Raw genomic sequence first — 24,290 nt, 5'->3', positions numbered from 1 at the left:
TACTGAAGAGCCGGGAGCCTGCTTTGGATTCTGTGTCCCCATCTCTCTCTGCCCCTCCCCTGCCCACACCCTGTCTCTTCCTGTAAAAATTAACATTAATTTTTTTAATTGTGGTAAAACACACATAAAATAGAAAATTGTAACCATTTCTAAGTGTACAGTGCCCTGATATTAAGTACATTCACATGGTTACGCATCCATCCCTACCTCCTTCTGCAGAACTCTTTTCATCTTGCAAAAGTGAAACTCTATACCCATGAAATAATAACTCCCCATTCCTCCCTCTAGTTCCTGGCAACCAGCACTCTACTTTCTGTTTCCATAATTTTGACAACACTAAGTGCCTCATATAAGTGGAATCGTACAGTATTTGTCTTTGTCTGGCTCATTTCACTTAGCATAACATCCTCAAGGTTCATCCATGTTGAAGCATGTGTCAGCATTTCCTTCCACTTAAGGCTGAGAAATATTCTATTGCATGTATACATACACTTAGTTTATCCATTCTTCGGCCGATGGACACCTGAGTTGCTTCTACCTTTTGGCTACTGCAAACAATACTGCTATAAACATGGGTGTACTATCTCTTCAAGACCCAGCTTTCAATTCTTTTGGGTATATACCAGGACTGAGATTGCTGGATCATAGGACAGTTCTTTTTTTAGTTTTTCGAGAAACTCCCAAACTGTTTTCCATAGCATCTGTACCATTTTACAATCCCACTAACAGAGCACAAGTGTTCCAATTTTTCTGCATCCCTGCCCTCGTTATTTTTTGTTTTTGTTTTTTAATGGTAGCCATCCTAAAGCTTATGAGACCTATAAGGAGAGCCTATTTTTATCCTACTTTACAGTTGAGGAATGTGGGATTGGAGAGGTACTGTGACTTGACCACAGTCCCACAGAGAGCACGTGGCAGAGCTGGGATTCAAGTTCAGGGCCATCTGCAACTGTCTGATACTCTCAACAGGCCCCATCCCAGTAAATCCTTACTGTACAACTGGTCAGTGATCACCCTGGGGCCTCCAGTCCTCAGAGCTCTGTTCAGAGCCTGGCTAGGGAGGAGGCAGTGATCTGAAAGACACCCCAGGCCCACACCCCGGCCCCCTGGATCTCCCAGGCCCAGGAGACTCTAAAATTAGCGTCTAACAAAGGCCTTACCCTGCACGGCCCATGGAGCCTTTGGCAGGGAGGTCTCTTCAGGGGGGTTCCCTCTCATGCTGGTCTGGCTGCAGGAGAGAGTGAGGTTCAGGGCCTGCTCGACAGGACCCAGATGGGAGGGCAGGGGGTGGGGGCCAGGAGAGGCACCCAGGCAGCGCTCTTCAGAGTCTCCGGTGCAGTGGGACCAGGACCACAGTGGCTAGAGGGCAGGGTAGAGCCTCCAGGAAGGGCCAAGCAACTAACATTCAGACACAGAGCCTGGTACATCCCCGGCAGTGGTGCCACATCGCACCTACGTGACCATGGACAAGCTAGTATTCCCCTACACCTGTTTCTTCCTCTGTAAAATCAGGAAGACTAAGTCAAAGCTGGCAGGGAGCTGTGGGTACTAAATGATCACTAGATCCATAATTCCAGGCTGACGACTGGGTGCAACTGTGCTAGCACCACTGCCTCCTCCCACACCCTTGCCTGTCCCACCCCCATGCTACACCTATCCCGCCTCTCTCCTACACTGGTCTGCCCTCCACCAATGGGGGACTGGCAAAGCCTTGAGATTAAGGATCCAGGTGACTCCTTTGAGGAGTAACACATTTGAATGCATTAGTTCCGGTCTTCTTCTTAGAAAAACAAATAAATAAGGGGTGCCTGGCTGGCTCAGTAGGAAGAGTATGCAACTCTTGATCTTGGGGCTGTGAGTTTCAGCCCAACTTGGGTGTAGAAATTACTTAAATAAAACTTAAAAAAAAAAAAACACCACAAAGTAATAATAATTCCTTCAGGTAAACAAAGACATGGTCACACAGATGTTTGCTACTACATTATTTATAACAATGATAATTTCATAGCACCCTGAAGGGGACTAGTTGAGTTAGCATCCTACCACAAAATGGAAGATCATATGGCCACTATAAATTATAACGGAGCTCTGTATTTATCAGCATTTCCATGGCAATAAATGTTGAGTGGTGGGAAAACACAGGTTATGAGAAAATCATGTATAGATGATCCCATAGGACACAGAGCTGTGTGTGTATATAGCTAGGTATGGTTTCCTGATCAGTAGCAATAGCATCACCTAAGAGCTTGTTAGAAATATAGACTGGGGCCCACCTCGGGCTTTGAGGAATCAGAATTTAACAAAATCCCCAGGTGGTTCATGTGCAGGTTACAGCTGGAAAGCAATAAAGGCATTGTCTGGAGAGTTTCCCAGTAAAATATTAGGGAATGGTTATGTCTGGGGGGTGGGGGTGGGATTGGGATTTTCTTTTCTTCCTGTGCTTTTCTGAACGTTAGCATTTTTCCCCAGTAAACATGTGATAAAAACAATAAAGTTATTAAAATGCTTGTAAAGATACAAGATCCAAAACTATAAAACTCATAGAAAAAAATACAGGTAAAAAGCTTTGTGACACTGGACTTAGCAATTATGTCTTTGATATGGCAACAAAAGCAAAAATAGGATAAATGGGACTATATCAAAATTGAAAACTTTTGTGCATCAAAGGATACAGTCAAGAGAGTGAAAAGGCAACCTATGGAATGAAAAAATATATACAAACGTGATAAGGAGTTAATATCCAGAATATATAAAAACTCCTACAACTCAACAAAAAATCAAATAACCTGACTAAAAAAAAATGGACAAAGAATATAAACAAATATTTCTCTGAAGAAGATATACAAATGGAGAACAGGTATGTGAAAAGATACTCAGCATCACTAATCACTAGGGAAATGCACATCAAAACCATGATGAAATACCACCCCATACCCATTAAGATCATTACTATCAAAATGCAGAAAATAACATGTTGGTGAGGATGTGGAAAAATTGAAAGTTCTCCAGGTGCGGCCATCCGCCCTTCCTGGCTGGGATACACAGAAAGGAGTCTCCTAACAGCCTCCTGGGAAGCTCTGGACATAGGTTCCCAGGACATAGGTTCATGCAGCTCACTTCCCAGGGGACACCACCCCCTAATCATAGGACAGAGCCCTCATGCATAAGTGTGTAAGACAGCCAGAGACCAGAACTCCCCTGGGATTGTTGCAGAGCTGGAGGCCACAGTTCCCAGACCTCAGTGGAGTCTCCTGGGTTAAAGGGCCATATTGCCCATTTCTTTTTTTTTTTTTTTTGTACATTTATTTATTTTTGAGAGACAGAGCATGAGTAGGGGGATGCAGAGAGAGGGAGACACAGAATCTGAAGCAGGCTCCAAGTTCAGCGCTGTCAGCACAGACGCGGGGGTCGAACCCACAAACTGTCAGATCATGACCTAAGCCAAAGTCAGACGTTCAACCAACTGAGCCATGCAGGTGCCCCCCATATTGCCCATTTCAAAAAAAAATGCCTCTTCCAAGGTTGGGACAGGGACAGCCACCAGACAGTACTGCCTGGGAGGTGGGGTGGGGTGGAATGGGTAACTTCAGCTTCCAAAGACATTTTGCAGACTTCCAGAAGGAAAGAGCTATAGGAAGCCTAACTGCCCTGAACCCTCAACTGAGGCAGAAGAGGAGACCACCCACTCTGGGATGAGAACCCCAGAACCCAGCACCCCAACTTTCAGGCCAGGCTCCCCCACACTGAGCCTATCCTAAGAATTCCACTGTGTGCATTTATTTATTTGGGGTACCATTAAAGCCTTTGAGATGGGATGGAATGCTGGGTCCATATCAGGCCTCTAATACCATCCCCTAAAGCTGCCAGAAAGGCATCCCCAACCCTGCTTAAAACCCCACATCATTGAGATAAAGTCCAAATTCCCACTTGACCTTCAAAATTTGGTCCCCGCTGACTCCTCTCACCTCCTATCCTACTCTCCCAGTCCTGCAGCCTCCTGAACTGCCCCCTACCCCACCTCCTGCCCCAAATTCAGCTTTCTCCCATTTCTGCCTAATAGACTTTTCTTCCTTCTTAAGCAGGGAGCTGTCCCAGTCCCAGTCACCTCTGCTCCTGTGAAACGAGCTGTGTGCCTGTTTCACATGCATGGAACTTGTCTTATGCATCTCACCCCAGTTTCCAGCACCATGGCCACCTAGCCCAATAAACGACTGCTGACCAAGAAAATTAGCACATGAGTCTTCTGCCTGTCTTTTATGGCTAATTCTGGTATCTTCCCAAAAGCTCTGGAGCATGGGTTTGACCTTCCACATTAACGGACCCCTATGTGCCAAACACCTTACCTATGTTTTCTCATGTAATTCTATGGCAAAGGCATTAACATTTTGATTTTATAGATGAAGACACTGATGCTCAGAAGTCCAATGACTGTCCACAGCCAGGATTGGAACCCAGCCTGACCAGCCTGTGCTTATTCCACTGAGCCTCATAGGTGGCCTCCCAATAACTTACTAGACTAGAGAACAGAAGGTGTGCCCCTAGACTTCTGGGGAATTCTCCGCTCTGTCCAGGGATCCTGTAAACCTGCACTTTGACAAAGGTGGCTGGGAGATGGAAAGGTGACATCTAGATCAGGTGGCAGGAGGAGACCAAGAGTCTGGGGATCCTTCAGAAAGAGGTTCACCTGACCTGCTGTCCTCTGACATACAGCCCTCCAGCCTCAGCAAAGATAGGGGCCTAAGTCAATAAAATCCTGTAGCAGGGGAGAAGACTTTCACTCCAGTTACAGTGGGGCTGGGTAAGAGGGAGTCAAGAAGATGCCCTTGAGAGGACTTTCTCAATTCTGCCCAGCTAGTATAATGACCCAGGGAAAGCCCCAGGCTTGAAGAGTCTTCCAAGGGTGCTTAATAAGTGCCAGACATTGTGCCAAGTGCCTTAAAAATCCTGTATCACCAAGAAGTTTTATAATCTCTATTTTGCATGAGAACTAATTGAGGCACAATTATTAAGTGAGAGTTCAAGGTCAGGCAGCTATGCATATACACCCAGGCTTGCCTGCTTTCAAAGGTCAAGTCTTAACCACTATGCAGACTGCCTCCTTCCTGCAAAATCCTCAGAGAAAACAAGTTCCTCACCCACCCCCTCATACCATCATGGTTCTGGAAATTAGGAATTAGTCACATAATTCTTGAGTGAGCTGACCTGCATATGTAACATGAACTGAGCTACAAAAATGTTCTTGCCATTGCCCCCAGTATTCATTCTTGATGGAGAATAAACTCCAAGAAGGGGGGGGGGGGAGGGAAACTAAAAAAAAAAACACAGAAAAAGTTATTTTCACAGGATTACCCATAAAAGTCAAAATACTAATTGCAAAACACCTGGAAGCAACCCAACTTCACAAATGAGGGGCAAAGGCTGCCTATGCTGGGATGGGTTTGTTAATGTAGCAAATACCACATACCTTTAAAATGACATACCTTTAAAATGACAAGTAGTTAGTTGGTTTTTGCAAATTTAAAATAAATGCAAAGAATAAAAGAACTCATTTTCATTTCAGAATACCATCCAAACAAGGAAGGCTCACTCATGCCATTTTTCCCCTTTCTTTTAAATCAATTAATTTTTGATAAGGTAATTCGCACACATAATTCATGCATGGTACATAAAAATCTAAAGACCTAGAACAATATGCACTGGAGCAGACCCCAGTAACCCACAACCACTTAAAAATGTGGCTCTGTTGATTTACAAAACTCAGAAGCGAACAGAGAGAAGTAACTTGCTTTATGGTTATTTGGATCTTTTTTCCTGCAAGTCTAAAGAAATACAGAGCAGAGAATTCACACCATTTCAGAGAAACAGTTCACAGCTTTTTGGCTGGGACTTTTTCAAGTCTTTCTCATATCCCTCTTGCTGTGATCTGTGAAAGCAGCAGCAGCTAAGTTGAGGTGAAGTCAGAAAACGAAAACCACGTGAGGAAAAAAAATGAATGCCTTCTTACCTGTTCACCCAGGAGGACACGGTCTTCTCGGGCTTTGCTGATTTTAAGGGGCTCGAGAGTAGGAGCAAGTGCCTAGGAGCAGGAGGCAGAGGGTGCCAGGTGAGAGGGTGCTGCTTCCCCCAGCCCACAATCCGAATTCCCGACTGATGGGAAGGGCGGGGAAAGCAGGCCACTGCCGCTCCTCGCTCGCTCCCGATTGAGAAACTGAAGCCAGCAAGGGCGGGGCAGGGCCACGTGTCCCCAGCCTGCCTTGGGAGTGCGGATAGGAGGGGGCCACAAACCCAGAGGAACAGCCAGGAACTGTTTCCTGACTGACGGCGCCTGGCATATTAATGGCAGGAGTCCCCACATCAAGTTTTGGCTCCCAGGAGGGTTGGGCCTGCCCCAGCTCCTCTCCAGAACACATTTACTCTGATTAAAAAAAAACAAAAAACAAAACAAAAAAAACCTCTTCTTACAAAACTTAGTAAAACTGGGTGATGTGGTAGTGACTGGAGTGCACGTGTAGGCAGAAGCAACAAACAGAGGGAGAAAAGGCCTTTGATAAATATCACCAGTGTTGAGAACTAATCAATTACCCAGTCTACAGATGGGAGATATGAGCCCAGAGAGATGAAGTATCTAACCTAAGATCACACAGCTAGGGCTTCCCGACACAACTGTTCTGGTGTAACTCATGGTAGTACACACAGCACAGGGAGTTCCTGAGGACACAGAAGTGAAGCCCTTTACTCAGCCCCATCTCCAAGAATAAGGGTACTTTCACTTTGCCTGAGTCAGACCGAAAGCGGAGAATGGCTCTGCCCAGCAGAATTCTGTGGGCACCAGTGGGGCAGCTCCATCTCCACCTAGTTTTCACAGCCAGCTCCCTGATTTAGTAGTTAGGGGTGAGGCAACCCCCCAAGGGATCCTTTAGCTCCTCCACCAGTGGACATTACAAGCAGGAATCAGGGGAAAGGGGAAAGGACTGTGTTCAAAGCATCAAACTATCCAAGACAATAATTTGTAGTTTCTCTGAACGTGAGCACAGAATCTTTATTAAGGGGCCCCTTAACATCTAGGATTCCATAGCATCTCATTTGAGAAGTGCTACCCTAAAAGATGTTAGTATGTCTTATTCCGAATGTCAATGCCTGGTACGAGTAGCTGTTCAAATGATTTCTCAATTGGGTTGACAAAACTGGATTCCTGGTTTGGCCCTGAACTTCCAGCAGGACAAGGCCCATACTGGAATGCACTTGGCTAATTACCCACCTTCATCCCTAACGCTATGGCTACTCTGACAATACCCTCTACAAGGCCTTGGCAGAACTATGCCAAGTTGATTCATACCAGTCAGGTGGCCTGCTGGGAGGGCAGGACAGAGTGGAGATGATGGGGTCTAGCCACAGGACCTCACTCAAGCCTCATAGAAGCCTGAATTAACTCCACTGTGCCCTCTCTGGGATTCCTTGGCTTGGAATGATGTCTCTTCCTTTCAAAGCATTGCACATAAGACTGTAGTTCAAGATGGAGATGGCTCTAGGCTCCCCAGGCTTCAAGACCCAAGTTCAGTGGCCATGCCTCCTCAGATCCCCTGGATGCTCAGCAAAAGCACTTTGCTATTACCATAACCCCTGAAGGTTGGTTTTATTATACTTTACAGACAGGAAACTGAGACCATGCTCAGAGACTGGTGAACCCAGGCCACAGGACTCTGTTTAGGCCTCTTTCTCTAGCCTTTACTCCTGACCTCCTGCTTGGCATTTGGCAGGCAGGATCTTGATTCTGCTTTCCATGGTGAAGTGGCCTTTCTCTAGCTGCAGCATCAGCTCCTTAAAGGTTAGAGGTTCCCCAGCCTGCCTTGTGTTTAACAGCACTAGGCCCTGATAACCCACAGTAAATGTTGATGCTTCTCTTGACCATCATGTCTTTTTATGGCCTCAAATTATTAAATGTGTGAAAACTCTTCCCAAATGAGCTAATTCAAAGCAACTCCCATTCACTGAGATTTTGTTTGCTATCAGAAGGAACACGTTCTGCTGGGTAGGCCTGCAAACTGAAAAATGTGAGGACCAGGCTTTAGAAGGCAGAGTTACAGGTAGGGAACAGAGATGGATTTGCCTCTGGGATTATGACAAAACCCACTGGGTATTAACAGATTCTGGATTTGGGGGGTGAAGGTGGGGTTGGGTGGTGCTAACAGGAGCCTCGAGCTACTTCAAATTCAGTCTCCCAGCCTTTTGTACCGAAACTGGAATTTACAATCTTGGTCTATTTATTTATTTGGCTTCATGTTGAACAGGAAACAATGTTCCCTCACTACCCACCAAACCTAATGATTTCCACGTCTGATGACCACCAGACTGTGAAATATACAGTTGCCTAGATAACAGCAGAGATTAAGAGGTTCATGAGTTTGAGCCCTGCGTTCAGGCTCTGTGCTGACAGCTGAGCCTGGAGCCTGCTTCAGATTCTGTGTCTCCCTCTCTCTGTCCTTCTCCTGCTCACACAGTCTCTCTCTCAAAAATAAACATTTAAAAAAAAAATTTTTTTTTTTAAATCTGGGGGTAAAATCCAGCAACCTATTCTGACGAACTCAGATGATGCTAATACAGGTTTCCTTCTGTTTCTGTACCAGAAATGTTTGGCTGCCCACCCTCCACCTCCTCATTTTTCAGAGTTGGGATCTTCTGACTTTTCCCAGAAGTCGCAAGGCTATGCCTATTTTATCTGAGGAGACCAGAGACAGAGACTGAAGCTCTTCAGAAACTTGTCACAAGGCTCTCTGGCAAACTCACCAAAACTGACAGGTTATAAAAACTCGTCAACTTCTGGGTACAGAGCAGACCTGCAAAGAGGTGGCACATAGTAGGTGCTTGGTAAATACTGGTGGAATAAATAAATTTATAGCAGTATCTTACAGTGAGTTGGCTGTGTCTTTTTTTTGGTCATGTCTTCTGATGCTGGTTTTCAAGCTTGTACAGAAACAGCTGGCCATGCGCTTATGGATTGGTGAAGAGGACTCTTGTGACTGCTCTGTAGTACGTACCTGTGGATTTCAGTTCACTCAACTTCACATAAACCCCACACACTGGGCTATCAGATCACCACATGTAAATCAGCCACTGACCACAGATGTAACCATGTAACCCTACCATGTAACCAAGAGTAAGCCATCTGGCCCTCACCTGTTAATTTTTTTGGATAAGGTTTGACTTCAGCAGCAGAGACGGTTCTTCTGAGCTCTTGATATAGCCCTTGAATGTATTTTAAAGGTACAATAAACAAAATATTCACACACAATATTCCATATGCAAATGAGCAAGTAGATGACTCAGGCAAACACATGTCATTTCTACTTTAAATAGAAACAGAATTTATAAATATTTTTTTAAAATTGAAAGCCAAGTTGATCACATCTGAAGAATGCTCCCAACATTTCTGGCTTCCCACTGATGAGAAACTCAAGAGAGGCTGCATCACGGGAGCAACACACATTCTGGTGACCAGCACTCTCCCCATGAGAGAAGTGAACTCCAACAGCCTTTCCCAGCCACAGCAGTCTTGCTAGCAATACATTCAAAAAAACCAAGAAAAGCAACATTCCAGCCATAGTCCAATTTGAACCCCCTCCCCCCAAGGAATGCTATTCTTGGCAAGAGATCTTCCAAAGGAAACAACATCTGCAGAACCCCTACCCGTGAGGTCAGGGAAAGATGAGGCAGCTGAAAACTTTTCAGTCTTTCTTAGACTCAAGTTGCAGGGACTTAACAGAGCAGCAAGATGAGAGTGATCCTAGTACCTAAGGGCAAATGCCTCAGGGTCCTGACATTATCCCTTCGGAACTGCATGGCAGACTCTGATGTATTTTGCAAGGCTACACACAGAGGTCCCCATTTACCTGGCTGCTCAGTTAAATCAAAAGAGTTCATTAGCCCCCCCCTTAATACCTACATAGATGGGATTTGTAATTTAGCCTCATCCCATCACCAAGTATTTATTAAACACATTTTGTACATTCTGGAGCAACAGCTATGAACTAGACAAAATTCCTGAGCTCAACATATTCAAGCCTAATTCCTTGCGCCTGTGATCCAGAAATTCTGCTTGCAGACAACAAGCAAATTTATGGATAGGCAAAGGAAACTCAATGGTGACAACTCCTGGATATAACACCTAACCCACAAGCAACAAAACAAAAAATAAGTGAGACTACATCAAATTAAAAAGCATCTGCACAGAAAGAAAAAAATCAACAAAGTAAAAAGACAACCAAAAGGATGGGAAAAATTATTTGCAAACCATGTTATCTACATAAGGGGTTAGCATCCAAAATATATAAAGAACTCATACAACTCAACAGCAAACAAATAATCCAATTAAAGCACGGGCAAAAAGATACATGCACCCCTACTGTTTACTGCAGCATTATTTACAGTAACCAAGATACAGATGCAAGCCAAACATCCATTAACAGACGAATGATAAAGATGTGGTATATGTATACTATGGAATATTACTCAGCCATAAACAAGAATTAAATCTTGCCATTTGCAACAATGCAAAAACTCTCTATATACCTAGAGAGTATAATGCTAAGTGAAATAAGTCCATCAGAGAAAGGCAAATACCATGACTTCATTCACATGTAAGAAACAACTAAACAAAGAAAAAAAGGAGACCAAAAAAACTCTTAAATACAGAGAATAACTGGTGGTTGCCAGAGGGGAGGGGAATAGGAGGGTGGGTGATAAAAAGAGGATCAAGAGTACACTTATCTTGACGAGCACTGAATAATGTATAGAACTTCTGAATCATTATGTTGTACACCTGACACTAATGAACACTATATATTAATCATACTTCAATTTTTAAAAATAGGCAAAGGAACTTAATAGACATTTCCCAATGTAGATATATTATGGATAGACTGCCAACAGACACATGAAGAGATGCTCAACATCACTAGTCATTAGGCAAATGCCTATCAAAACTACAATGAGGTATCACCTCAAGCCTTTAAAATGGCCATCATCAAAAAGACAAGATAACAAATGCCAGAAAGAATGTACAGAAAAGGAAACCTTTGTGTACTGTTGGTAGGATTGTAAACTGGTACAGCCACTATGGAAAACAGTATGGAGAATCCTCAGAAAATTAAAAACAGACCTGCCCTATGATCCAGCAATTCCACTTCTGGGAATACATCCAAAGGAAACGAAAACACTAAGTCAAAAAGGTATCTGCACCCATATGTTCACAGTAGTGTTATTTACAATAGCCAAGACATGGAAACAACAATCAATGGATAAATGAATAAGAAGTTGTGGTAGATCAACAAATGGGTGCTGATCCATGCAAAAGAATGAAAGTGGACCACTTTCCTACACCATACACAAGAATAAACTCAAAATGCATTAAAGATCTAAATGTGAGACCTGAAACCATAACAATCCCCAAAGAGAGCACAGGCAGTAATGTCTGTCACATTTGCCATACCAACATTTTTCTAGAGATTATCTCCTCAGGCAAGAGAAACGAAAGCAAAAATAATTGGGACTACATCAAAATAAAAAGCTTCTGCACAGCAAAGGAAACAATCTACATAACTAAAAGGGAACCTACTGAATGGGAGAAGATATTTACAAACGACATATTCGGTAAGAGATCAGTATCCAAGGGGCGCCTGGGTGGCTCAGTTGGTAAACCCTCTGCCTTCGGCTCAGGTCACAATCTCACAGCTTGTGAGTTCGAACGCTGCGCTGGGCTCTGTGCTGACAGCTCAGAGCCTGGAGCCTGCTTCTGATTCTATGTCCCTCTCTCTCTCTGCCCCTCCCCTGCTCGTGCTCTCTCTCTCAAAAATAAACAAACATTAAAAAAAAAAAAAAGAATGCAATCTTGCCATTTGCAACAACACGGATGCAAGAGAGTATAATGCTAAGCAAAATTAAGTCAGTGAGAGAAAGACAAATACCGTTATCATCTCACTCATCTGTGGAACTTAACAAATGAGTGAAGGAAAAAAAGAGACAAATTAAGAAAGAGATTCATAACTATAGAGAACTGAGGGTTACCAGAGGGGAGGGGGTGGGAGAATGGGTGAAAGAAGTGAAAGGATTACAAGTTGTACACTTATGGTGATGAGTACTGAGTAATGTATAGACTTGTGGAATCACTGTATCGGACATTTGAAATTAATGTAACACTGGGAAATAAAAAACAAAAAATAAAAGAAGTTGTGGTACATACGTACACAATGGAGTATTAGTCATTAAAAAAAAGACACGAGGAAATCTTGCCATTTGTGACATGGATGGACCGTAAGGGCAATATTCTAAGTGAAATAAGACAGAAGAATACTGTATGATCTCACATGTAGAGTCTAAAAAAAAACATCAAACTCCTAAAAAGAGATGAGATCTGTAGTTGAAGTGGAGGAGTGGCAGTGGCACTGGAACAAGGTGGTCAAGAGGTATAAACTTCCAGGTATAAGAGGAAATAAGTATTAGAAATGTAACGTAGGACTAGTTAACACGGCTATGTGATATATATTTTTGCTGCTTTTCATTGTATCTCTATGAGATGAGACGATGAATGTAATTGTTTCACAATGTATGTAAGTCAAACCATTATGCTGTACACTTTCAACTTATACAGTAATGATTATACCTCAATAAAACTAGAGGGATTAAAAAAAAATCTTACGAGCTATTAGAATCCTAGCAGAGAAATCAAGTCCAGAGAAGGCCCCTCAGTTATAGAACTGAAATGTTATCTATATAGCCCTCAAAACTCTATCTCATCCAGCACCCATTTAGCTACAACTGAGAATGTGAGACTCAACAGACATATCAAAAGCACAGCAGTGTAAGGAGGAAAGAAAACACCACAGCGTGTGTATGGGGTGGGGGAAGTAAGGAGACTAGTCTATGGTTCTTCGGTGACTCCTAAAGGAAAATGGAAGACTTTATTGTCTTCCTGACCTACGCCCCAAATGTTAAGAGCTCATGTTTGGCTCAGTAACCACCCACAATATGCTGGGCTGGGTGCTGAGTATTTTAGATAAATGCTCTCATTTTATTCTCACGTCAACCCTGTTTATCTCCATGTTATGGGTAAGATGCCAACCTGCCTGACCAATGTCATAGATCTATCTAATCAGAGAGGCAAATACTTGACTGAACTCAGGCCTGTGAGTTCATGTCTAGACTTGCCCAGGAATATACATTGAGTGCCCTAAGGGATGATCTTCATGATTAAGAACATTTAAGAAAAAAATAATACAAAATTTGTACTCCCAGGAGACACAAAGTCACTTTGCCTTTTGGTAAGTGCTAGGATTCTTAGGAACCATGATCCTGTCTCAATTAAGGTTGAGTAACACAGTAAGGGACTTCCATGAAGCTTGTATGACCTCTCTCCCTTTACTTTCTACAGCTGGGGTAATCAAGGCTCATAAGTTTTAAATGGTTTGCCCAAAATTCACTCAGCTGTTTTCTGCCCAAGCCAGATCAGACATGTCACCTGATTCTAGTTCTCTAGTTATACTATAAACACATTTTGACTATTTCCTTATTAGGCTATCAAGTTCAACTGAGCAGGCCCTGTACATTTCTTACTGTGCTCATTATCAGTACAATGCTCAGAATGTTAGCTCATTATGTGCTGTCATCTACCAGTTAACCTTTTGCAAAATGCACCCACATTTCTGTGACAATCCCGCTGAGTTTGTATCATTTTCCCTAGACTCTGGGTTATAGACAAAAGGGAAAGGACAGACTCTCTTAATATGAAACCTTTGCCTGGCTCACCTGTAGCTCTCTAGTGGGGCAAAAATCAGATGACCATTCATTCCCAGCTGTGGTAAAAGATCTAAAATTAAGGTTCATATTATATACTATAAAATCAAAAGAGCTTCAAATGGCCCAACTGCAAGTTTCCTTCCCAGCTCTGCTCTTATGGGTAAGGTTCCCTAAGCTAAACAACCCTCCTTATCAAAGGACCAGACACAGTTCCTGCTCCTCTCTGGGCAGCAGGTTTCAGTTCACCAGAGTCTATGGATTTACTCAAGCCAATCACATCTTCCCAAAGGAACCAGAAGGCACCCCACCTTCTTGATACTAAAAAGCCCGTCTCCCTCCCAAAGCCCCCAGTTGTTTACCTGGTTGTTGAGTGGAACCCCCATGTGACTTTGCATGGCACGCAGTGTCCTTATGCCATTGGCTGTGATTATATAGCTAATGAACTACCGTCTATGTCATTAGCAACCCAAGACAATTCGCAATTCTACAGAGATCTTTTCCTCTCTTACATATAAACCCTCTATGACTATAGGAAGTACTTCAGAAAAGAAACAGAATAGGTTGCTACCCAAACATCTTTGCCAAGTTTCCCAGACTACTGCATGTCAGTATCATACAATCTGACAGACTAAACAGAATGGCTTTGGGTAGGGGCTACAGGAAGAATAAGCCCTGGAATTAGGTCATAAAAATGTAATTCAAAAGTATTGTCTTCTGTTATGTGAATCAGTGAGATAACTGACAAAGTGTTGTTTAGGGATTCAATTCCTGGCAATATCTGGATCTCTACTGACCACTCTAAAACTCAGTCATACTTAAGATGAGTTTCCAGGGACAGCATCAGGAACTCTCTGCACTGGATTGTGCGCTGCTCAGGGTCAAAGATTTTATCTAATCACCTTGATTTGATTCTAACCCAGTGCTAGCCACAGAGAATCCGTTCATGGAAGTGGCTGAGCACATGCACGTGAATGAGTGTTTTACTCTGTGAAATACTGGGAACAGCAGCGAGCTTGGGTCATTCCAGGTTCAATGAAGCTGGAAGACTACCTGGACGATTAGAGCTGGTTTCCCAGGTGTAGGTTGTAACATTTGACACCAGCACATTGGCAGTTGACTAGCTACCAGTGCTGCCTCTTCATACTCCAAAGGCCTGCCAGAGCTTGCCTAAGATGACTGCTGCAGATAGTACCCACCCCTCCCTTGTCATTATCCATGAGCCTTTAAATAGAGACCACATATACTGACTTTGTTCCCATGGGCAGGTTAGATCTGGGTTCTTCTGTACTTACTGATCCTTCCTAGGATTCATAAGGCAAACGATCATTTCAGGAGCTGTAGAAGTAAAGGGAGCATCTGTTAAGAGACTACCCAGCTAGAATGCATGCTGAATCCTTCACTCTTAAGACCTCAAAGTAGGAAGAAGCTAAAACAGGGGAGAAGAGGGGCACCTGGGTGGCTCAGTCAGTTAAATGTCTGACTCTTGATTTCAGCTCATACTGATCTCACAGTTCATGGGACAGAGCCCCACGTCAGGCTCTGCACTGACAGTGCTGATAGCGCAGAGCCTGCTTAGGACTCTGTCTCCCTCTCTCAGCCCCTCCCTACCGTGCACAGGCATACCTTTTCTCTCTAAAAATAAACAAACACTAAAAAAATAAAATAAAACACCAGAGAAGAAATCAGCCACCCTTCCTCAATATTCAATGGGAAGAGGTGTGGCTGACCCCATGTTTATTATTAAGCCCAAGTTTCATCTGCATAGCAGAAAGAACTACAGGAAGCCAAAAAACCACCACAAAGCCAGGAGTGAGGCCACAGGGAACCAGAAGTACAAGCAGGTAGGTGGAAAGAAGGATACTCCATTCTTCCTGCTCTAACTCAGGTTTAAATCTCCCATCTAAATTCTCACCCCCAGAAAAGACACATGGACTCCAGCCACCTTAAAAACTACATTGTATTTCTGGTTAGATTTCAGAGTGGCAGAACTCAGGAGTTATACTATATTCAACCTGGTCCCCACCTCAGCTTGCCTGCCTTCCCCACATCTCTTCCCCACCTCCCACCCACAAAGATAACATTGTACAAAACTATATTTACAGGAAAACTGGTTAAAAACTAAGGGTGTGTACAAAAGTAGACAAGAGAGCCAGAAATTTCAGTGCAGGGAAAGCTTGGGGGAATCGCCAACATCTTATTACACACCAGAACCTGGGGGCAATGTATTACGTACTAGGCAAAAAGAAGCATAGCAAATTTCAGTGCCAATTTTAGGGGGAACCAGTCACTCCAGGGAAAGAGTGGATACGAAAGACATACTAGCTTTAATATTACGAAGTCTTAATTAACCAGCCACCCTTCTGCCACATGGGTTCAGAGCCAGGTGGTAGGGGAAACAAAACAGAGAGTCTCTGACACAAGCCCCACAGGGAAAGGGCTCAGAAGGCATAACGGGTCCGGATGTCCTCAAGCTTCTTGGACACCTCAGGTGGGGTTCGGTCCAGTTCTTCAGAGACATTCTTCTGTTTGTTGGGCTCCATGGAGTTGAACTGCTCACAGAGGTCTCCGTCTATCACATTCTAAGACATAGAAAAGTAAGGAATAAAAAGGTTAGACGCTCACGGAAAGTGACATATGCTAGAGCACCTGCAAGGAAAGCTTTTATTCTCTCTGATATCTGAACCATTTACAGAGCCAGGAATGCTATTTTAAGTTCATCCTCAGTAGCCTGTGTTCAGATTAGCAAAACTGGGTGAAGGCTTTTCTCTGGCTGTGGTCTGCCCCAGGGGAAGAGGTCCCTGAATATCACTAGTCATTCCTTTCCCCCATTACTGCCTCCATCAATCCACCCCTTTAATTCAAGACTGCTCTGATTTTTAAAAGACAGAGGTCCACAGAAAAGACAAGTTAAATGGGCTAAAGATCCCCCTTTTCAACTCAGATTTCCAACAAGACCCCCAGGTTCTGGTGTGTAGTAAGGTTAAGACCTTACCTTAACAGGGAAGTAATAGGAACGAAAGCTGAGGTGGTCTCGCCCACAGAGAGGGGGATGCTCAGACCGTAGGTGCATTTCCACATGCTGGAAGAAGTCATGGTCCTGGTGGAAGAAACAAAGAATCTGTCACTAAAAGAAAAAAGTGATTTCAACTACTAGTCTATGGTTTCCAGAAGCAAAATGAACAGACAAGCCATTGATTTTTTTTTTTTTTACCACACAGATATTAACTACTTGCTAACAAATTGCTCCTTTGACAATCACAGGTTTTCCTGCTACAAGATAGCGAATACCTGAAAGAAACCCCACCTGTATTTACAGAACACAAGAGAACACTGTATGTAAAGAGTGATTTGTGAAGTCAGATTCCTGATCCCAGCTTCTTTAGCTGGAATGACATAAATCCAATTTAGCCAATCCCAGAGTTGACTCAAGGAGGCAGATTAAATGCACAGTACTCATCATCCATCATTCCTACTCTTGTGGGGTTTGGTTCTGGGGCTCTGGCCTCTGACTAATGCTATATCCACATCATAACTGAACCAAACACAGGTACAATATGAAAACAAATGGCTTTTCCCACAGGGGTGGGAGGGGGATATCAGGATTCGTATCTTCCTAGGCACATCTGTCACTTCATAAAATTTCCAGAACATGCCTAGTTGCAAGTGGGGACATAAGATTTGTCCTCTTAGGCTGATTCAGCACCAAGAAACAACCTTGCCAAAGCAAAGGCCAGAAGAGTGTGGGAGATTTTACCTCATGGGATGTGAATGGGACAAGGATGCCAATTCCTCCTGACAAGGTGGTATAGACAAGCGATTCTGAGCCTCCGGGGATCAGTGTGGTCTTCTGTAATGACAGCACTGTCTCGCCTACATGGTAGTTCATGATCACCTCTGCCTGCAAGTCAAAAACAGACTAGTAACTATGTGTGCCCTCACAACCTGTTCTAGATTACCAAGAGCAAGGAGTGCCTCCAAAGGGCAGATTTCATCTTCTTTTAAATCCAAACCTCACTAACACTTAAAAATACTTCAGAACGTTAACATTTACTTGAGATTAATGTCCCCACCAACATGCTAAAGTTAGATCATTTCTGATAAACAATTAGAGTGAAAAAAATTTTTGTTAAATTATCAAGTTTACATAAAAAAACCCACAGAAAATTATTAAAAAGCAACAATCATTAGGCTTGCCTTCTAAAATAGATCTAAGAAGTCCAGAGATGCTTTACTACAGAAATACATGCCTATAGGAGAAAAGTAAAGAACCCAGAACATCTCAGAGAGAAGCTGATTCATAAAGGGAGTGACCCTATTTAACAATTTTTTCCAAGAAACTCATTATGCTCCACTCAACTGCTAAAATGTCTTGGAAAAAAATCTTATTTCTACAGTCATAAAAATGGAATGTTGACTTGGTCATTTTACATCAAACCTAGCATCTGTCCATCACAGGCCATAAAAGGACTTCCATACACAGGAGAGTACTCAGCAGAATCATGTGCGCTGTGGATAAGTGACTAAAAACTGTTCCCTCAGTGAGGGCCATGGGGAATGTATTATGCAGGCTGGCTCCCATCCTTCCGAGCCCCTTCTGTAATCCTACCTTCTGAGAGGCCCCGTTGAGCAAGCCCCGGTCCCACAGGGCTTTGTTTCCTGTAGGATCCTCATCCACTTCATCATTGGTGTTAGGTGGGAGCCTTACCTACAAGGAAGTGACACAAGTCAGAGGACTGGGTCCTACACTTACTCACCTGAATCACCAAGCAATGTTTGCCCCAGATCCTTGAAAGCAAGCCTGGGACACCAACTTTGGCATAGGCCTGAGCTGGTTTCCTGAACCTAGTGTCTGAGTGAGAAACTCAAGAGTATCAAGCCCTAAGCAAAAGCAAACCAAAGGCCATAGGACATAAATAAGGAAAGTGACACTGGGCTTAAAAAGAGAAGCTGGAGCTTGGGTAACTCAGTCGGTTAAGCTTCTGACTTCGGCTCAGATCGTGATCTCACAGTTCGTGAGTTCAAGCCCTGCACCAGGCTCTCTGCTGTCAGTGCATTCCTTTTTTGGGATCCTCTCTCTCCTTCTCTCTCTGCCCCTCCCCCAAGCGCATGTGCTGGCTCTCTCTCAAAAATAAACAAACATTAAAAAAGAGAGAGAGATAAAGAGAATAAAGGTTGGGGGGCCTGGGTGGCTCAGTCAGTTAAGCGTCCCACTTTGGCTCAGATCATGATCTCCTGGTTTGTGAGTTGGAGTCCTGCTTTGGGCCCTGTGCTAACAGCTCGGAGCCTGGAGCCCGCTTTGGATTCTGTGTCTCCCTCTCTCTCTGCCCCTCCCCCACCCGTGCGCTATCTCTCTTTGTCTCTCAGAAATAAATAAATGTTAAAAAAAAAAAAAAAAAGAGAGAGAGAGAGAGAGGGGCGACTGGGTGGCTCAGTCAGTTAAGCGGCCGACTTCGGCTCAGGTCATGATCTCGCGGTCCGTGACTTTGAGCCCCCCGTCAGGCTCTGTGCTGACAGCTCAGAGCCTGGAGCCTGTTTCAGATTCTGTGTCTCCCTCTCTCTGACCCTCCCCCGTTCATGCTCTGTCTCTCTCTGTCTCAAAAATAAACGTTAAAAAAAAAAAATTTTTTTTAAAAAGAGAGGCCAAAATCCTGATAAAAGTAAAAATATACATTACTCATTAGTTCAAATGAAACCTATCACTATTAAATTATGTTCCAGGGGTTCCAGGATGGCTTAGCCAGTTAAGTGTCTGACTCTTGATTTTGGCTCAGGTCATGATCTCACAGTTCCCGAATTTGAGTCTCACACTGGGTTCTGTGCTGACAGTGCGCAGCCTGCTTGGGATTTTCTCTCTCCCTCTCTGCTCCTCCCCTACTCGTGCTCACTCCCTCTCAAAAAAAAAAAAAAACAAAAAACCCTAAACATTAAAAAAAAATCATATTCCAATGAAGATGAAGAAGGTGGACTGGTAGGTGGTGGAGGGATGGAGGAGAGGAGGTTCTAAATGACAAGAATGGGGTGGCTGCCTAGCTCAGTCAGTAGAGTGTGTATAACTCTTGATTTGGGGGTTGTGAGTTTGACCCCCACATTGAGTGCAGTAATTACTTTAAAAAAAAACTTTAAAAATAAATAAAATTTTAAAAAATTAAAAAATGATAAGAAAGCTTACATAACAGTTTCATTTTTAGAGGCAGCCTTAGTAGGATTGAATTTTATACTCATTTTTACTTTCCATATTAGAAATCACAGTCCTGGGTCCTTGGTTTTACCAGTGAAAACTATGCCAGCTTTTCCACACATCAATGTAAGCCAAGTAAACATCAACTCACCACACAAATGTTGCCAAACTTATCTGCCCCAGCCACAGTGTCATAGTCCAGAAGGCTAGCTGTAGTGACCCATCGTGGGTAAGTATCATCAGCAAAAATGATGAGCTGGTTCTCATTACGCTTGTATCGAACCCAGATGAAACTTTCCTGGACGTCAGACACAATTACCCTGTGTCCAATAGTCTGGATCCCAGAGATGTAATTGGCAATATGCTGGGAAAAACACGGACAGCAATAGGAGTAACCTTGAGGTTCAGAACACACAGAAAGTCCAGCTGCTCCTGACTTCAACACATACAGGGCCTAGAGAATAGTAGTCAGCAAAAAATTGCTAAAAGACAGGAAAAAAACTACTGGTTTTAATATAGAGGAAATATATGCTCAGTTCTCAGAGTTAAATACCTTATAGAAGCAAGCAGGACAGAATCTGATTCTTTATGTGAAGAAATCAAGAAAGCCACCTAACTGCTCTCGTTCTCCAGGCTCAAAGGCCTTATTCTTAGGCTGAAATTGGGGAACTACAAGGTCCTAATAAAGAGATGTGATTTTAAGTTACTGTCCACCATCCTGCCCATGTTTCCTTCTTCCACACTAGCTACATCTGAAGCCCTCTACCAGCATATTTACCTTGTTCTCACACTTTCGGAGTAACTTCTTCTTCCCCAAGTCATAGACTCGCAGAAGCTTCCCCACACCAATCAACACCCTCCCCTGGAATGGGGCAATGGCAGCAGGGACCTCTTCCACTGGAGTCTGTGAGAAGAAAAGCAGGTAATGCAGCTATCAGAACACCAGTCATACGCTAGCCCCACCCTCTCAAACCTAAAATATCTTTACAGGCATCTGTCAGGAAGACAATGAGTGATCATCTTTTGCTCATCAGAGAAATGAATCACACATACAACAGTTTCTATGAAACAGAGTGTTTGGGTAAATAGGTCCCATATACTGCACATCACTCAGCAAATCAATCAGTGCCACAGTGGAAGGAAGCCCTCAGGCCTGAGGAATGCTGTCTCTGAGCCCATGCTAATTCAAATGGTGCTATTAACTAATAGTGAAGACTCAATACTGGAGAAGTGATTGCTGCTTGTGGACGGATTGGAATGGAGTGCTAGTGACAAGGGAGACACAATGAGTTTAGCACCAAGACAACTCCATGAAGTAACTGTTTCTTAGAGGATACTTCCCTGTGGAAGGGCTAAAGGAGAGGAGATACATAAATGTACTGTGTGAAAGAACAGGAATTTTTTCCCTTAACTTAAAAATTGTGGCTAAGTCAGATGAATGTCCGACTTTGGCTCAGGTGATGATCTCACAGTTCCTAATTCAAGCTCCACAACAGGCTCTGTGATGGCAGGTCAAAGCCTGGAGCCTCTTTCAGATTCTGTGTCTCCCTCTCTCTCTCTGCCCCTTTCCCGCTTGTATGCATGCATTCTCTCTCAAAAATAAACTTTAAAAAAAATAAAATTTGTGATTAAAACACACATAAAATTTACCACTTTAATCATTTTTTTTTTTTAACGTTTATTTATTTTTGAGACAGAGAGAGACAGAGCATGAACAGGGGAGGGGCAGAGAGAGGGAGACACAGAATCTGAAATGGGCACCAGGCTCTGAGCTGTCAGCACAGAGCCGACGCAGGGCTCGAACTCACAGACCGTGAGATCATGACCTGAGCCGAAGTCGGACGCTTAACCGACTGAGCCACCCAGGTGTCCCATTAATCATTTTTAAGCATACAGTTCAGTGACATCAAACATATTCACAGTGTTGTGCAACCAAAACCACCATCCATCCCCAGAACTTCTCTGTATCTGTTAAATATTAACTGTTGAGAGAATATTAATTCTTTAGAACTGCTGGATTTTGGTAACAAATTGCTGCCTGCTTAGTAAAACTAGTAAACAAGGGGCCAATTCAGTGTGCATCTTATTTCACCACTGTGGATGGTTAGCACATAGGCTTCCGGTGGGACACCCAGGCAATGGAGCTTCACTGGAGCATGAAAACCCCAGCATTTTCTGTGTGCCACCAACAGATGGAACACCATCAATGAGCTGGTTCCCAAAATGGTCACCAGAAGACCTGACCCACAACTTAAGCAAAAGTGGGAGAGTCTAGTAGGACCTAAGATCCAGGCTGGTTCCTACCTTGTGCAAAAACTCCAATTTCTCCCCATTGTTCACAAGCTTGTAGGTATAGACAAAGCCCCCTGCTACAGACCGGGGATTGAGTATCAGGTCTTTGGCCACGCCCACCAACACATACCAATCATCACCAGTATTGGAGAACCTACAAACAGCCACACTGTATACAGAGAAAGAAGCAGGAATCAAGCATTAGTTATAGGCCAGAAAATTCCCATAAGAGCCTCCAAAACCCTGGAGCTGATGTCCTGAGCTCCTTACCTAAAAGCAGCCTCATTCTGTTCTAGCTGGACAAGGTCTAGTGTGTTCCCTTGAATAGGATTCATGACTCGGATCACAGAGGCCCACTGCCCATTGCCAGCCTTAGGAGCTCCAAAAATGGATTCAGGGAGGTTTTCATTCAGGAACGCTGCTGCCATCTCTGCAGCAAGCTCCCGCTCGTCCTCCCCTGCTGCTTCTACCATTTCCTAAATCAAAAACAAAACAAACGAAAATAAAAACAAGGAAGAGTTGGTGTGTTCAGAAGTGGGTGCTGGGTGAGAAGTGGTCAAGTAGCAAAAACACCTCCAAGGAGAGTTCATATTATATACAATAGCAAAGTCTGTAGGCCAAAACCAAATTTCCCAAGACAAAGATTAAAGGGAAAGGTGTATACATAAGGGGAGGAGGGGAAACCACTAAAGGGGAAATCAGGTACTTCTTTTTTTTAATACCAAAAAAACTGAACATCAACTGACAAATAACCGACAAATGGTCTGAAATACATAAAATGAAAACACAACTCTTCCACCTACCCCATCTAACTTCCCATGCTAAGACTACTATTTGTCTCCTCTCTTCCAGGCCAGATACAGTTTTACATGGTTGGATCTATTTGTTTTTTGCTGGGAAATGATTTCTGGAAAGAAGAAGTGTTGTGGAAAATATGAAAGCTGTCTCCTTTGGGCTCAAATCCAGGAAACACATACAGAGACTGTTTAGGAAGCTCAAAGACTGAACAACTATGTTCTAAGAAAGAAAGTTGAGTACTAAATAAACCCAGGTCAGTATATTAGTTCCAAGTCACAAAAAAACCTCTAAAACTAAGGATTCTGGCAAAGGGCTCTACTTAAAGGACCTGAAAAGAGCCTGGATCTTTAGAATATAATAAAAAAATTACACAAGTTTAAACTTTTCAACAAAATTTCAGTGCCTTTTAATTGAACCCTAAAAGTCAAGTCTCATTACCTCTGCCATCTGTTGCTTTCTCTGAGCTTTTGTAGCTTCTGTGTAGGCATTGTGGTCTGTCTCAATGATGATAAGGTTGTTACTCTCTGGGTGAATGACAAATTTCCTGGGTGTATACTGCAACGGAAAGGCTACCTGATTGAAGACAGCACCTAGCTTCTCCAATGCTAAAATCCTATGGGGAGAAAGGCAGGGAATTAATAGATTATTCATTCAGGAACTAGAAAATGATGTCAAAATAGTCCGTGAGCAGTCACAGCAAATGCATCACCCCTCAAGCTCTAATGCTGGCAGTAAGAAGCATGCCTTCTAATATAGAAGATTCTGCACAATAGACAAATCCTAGAAGGGACTTCCACTCCAGGAACAGCCAGCAACTATTCATGGTGACTCTGGTTTTCACCGTTGAAACCCACATTAGAACCTTCAAAGGAGGGGCACCTGGGTGGCTCAGTCAGTTAAGCCTCTGACTTCAGCTCAGGCCAAGATCTCAGGGTTGTGGGTTCAAGCCCCACATCGGGCTCTGTACTGACAGCTCAGAGCCTGAAGCATACTTCGATTTCTGTCTCCCTCTCTCCCTCTGCCCTTCCCTAGCTCACTGTCTCTCTCAAAAATAAATCAACATTAAAAAAGAGAGATAAAACACCATGCAGGTAAAGCAATTCTGCTGAAATAGAAGGTATATATGTGTGTGGAGGTTAGAGAGAGAGTGAACAATGACTGAAAAGATCCTGAAAGCTACTGCATAGATCTGGGAGGTCACCTGGTAAGTTATCCACTTGGTAAGTTATAGCCT

The 24,290-nt window shown here is 43.4% G+C and overlaps 2 protein-coding genes across 5 annotated transcripts in view; both read right to left on the bottom strand.

Annotated features, from left to right (window-relative positions):
- Nucleotides 1-9,143, bottom strand: part of IL34 (interleukin 34) — a 79,872-nt gene extending 70,729 nt beyond the window's left edge. Inside the window, exons 1-3 of one of the 3 annotated variants that reach the window (XM_086688944.1) lie at nt 8,908-9,143; nt 8,785-8,834; nt 6,005-6,076 (exon numbers count right to left, since the gene is read on the bottom strand). The gene's annotated coding sequence lies outside the window, so the exon portion shown is untranslated. Of the gene's footprint in view, nt 1-6,004; nt 6,424-8,784; nt 8,835-8,907 lie in introns of those variants that run through there. The other 2 variants (XM_086688946.1, XM_086688943.1) reach the window with 2 other exon arrangements.
- Nucleotides 9,144-15,727: 6,584 nt separating this feature from the next.
- SF3B3 (splicing factor 3b subunit 3) overlaps nt 15,728-24,290 on the bottom strand; it is a 48,216-nt gene continuing 39,653 nt past the window's right edge. For both annotated transcript variants that reach the window (XM_086688936.1, XM_025920624.2), the window contains exons 18-26: nt 23,495-23,669; nt 22,529-22,734; nt 22,271-22,427; nt 20,745-20,870; nt 20,118-20,330; nt 18,395-18,493; nt 17,543-17,686; nt 16,781-16,885; nt 15,728-16,367 (exon numbers count right to left, since the gene is read on the bottom strand). In XM_086688936.1, the coding sequence (XP_086545062.1) occupies nt 16,227-16,367; nt 16,781-16,885; nt 17,543-17,686; nt 18,395-18,493; nt 20,118-20,330; nt 20,745-20,870; nt 22,271-22,427; nt 22,529-22,734; nt 23,495-23,669 (1,366 nt within the window). In that variant the 3' untranslated portion in view covers nt 15,728-16,226. The remainder of the gene's footprint in view (nt 16,368-16,780; nt 16,886-17,542; nt 17,687-18,394; nt 18,494-20,117; nt 20,331-20,744; nt 20,871-22,270; nt 22,428-22,528; nt 22,735-23,494; nt 23,670-24,290) is intronic.

This window comes from Puma concolor, chromosome E2 (assembly GCF_028749965.1).
Source record: "Puma concolor isolate L17-30 chromosome E2, mPumCon1.1.hap2, whole genome shotgun sequence".
In the NCBI taxonomy this organism is placed as follows: Eukaryota; Metazoa; Chordata; class Mammalia; order Carnivora; family Felidae; genus Puma; species Puma concolor.
This window is presented reverse-complemented; position numbering and strand designations above follow the sequence as displayed.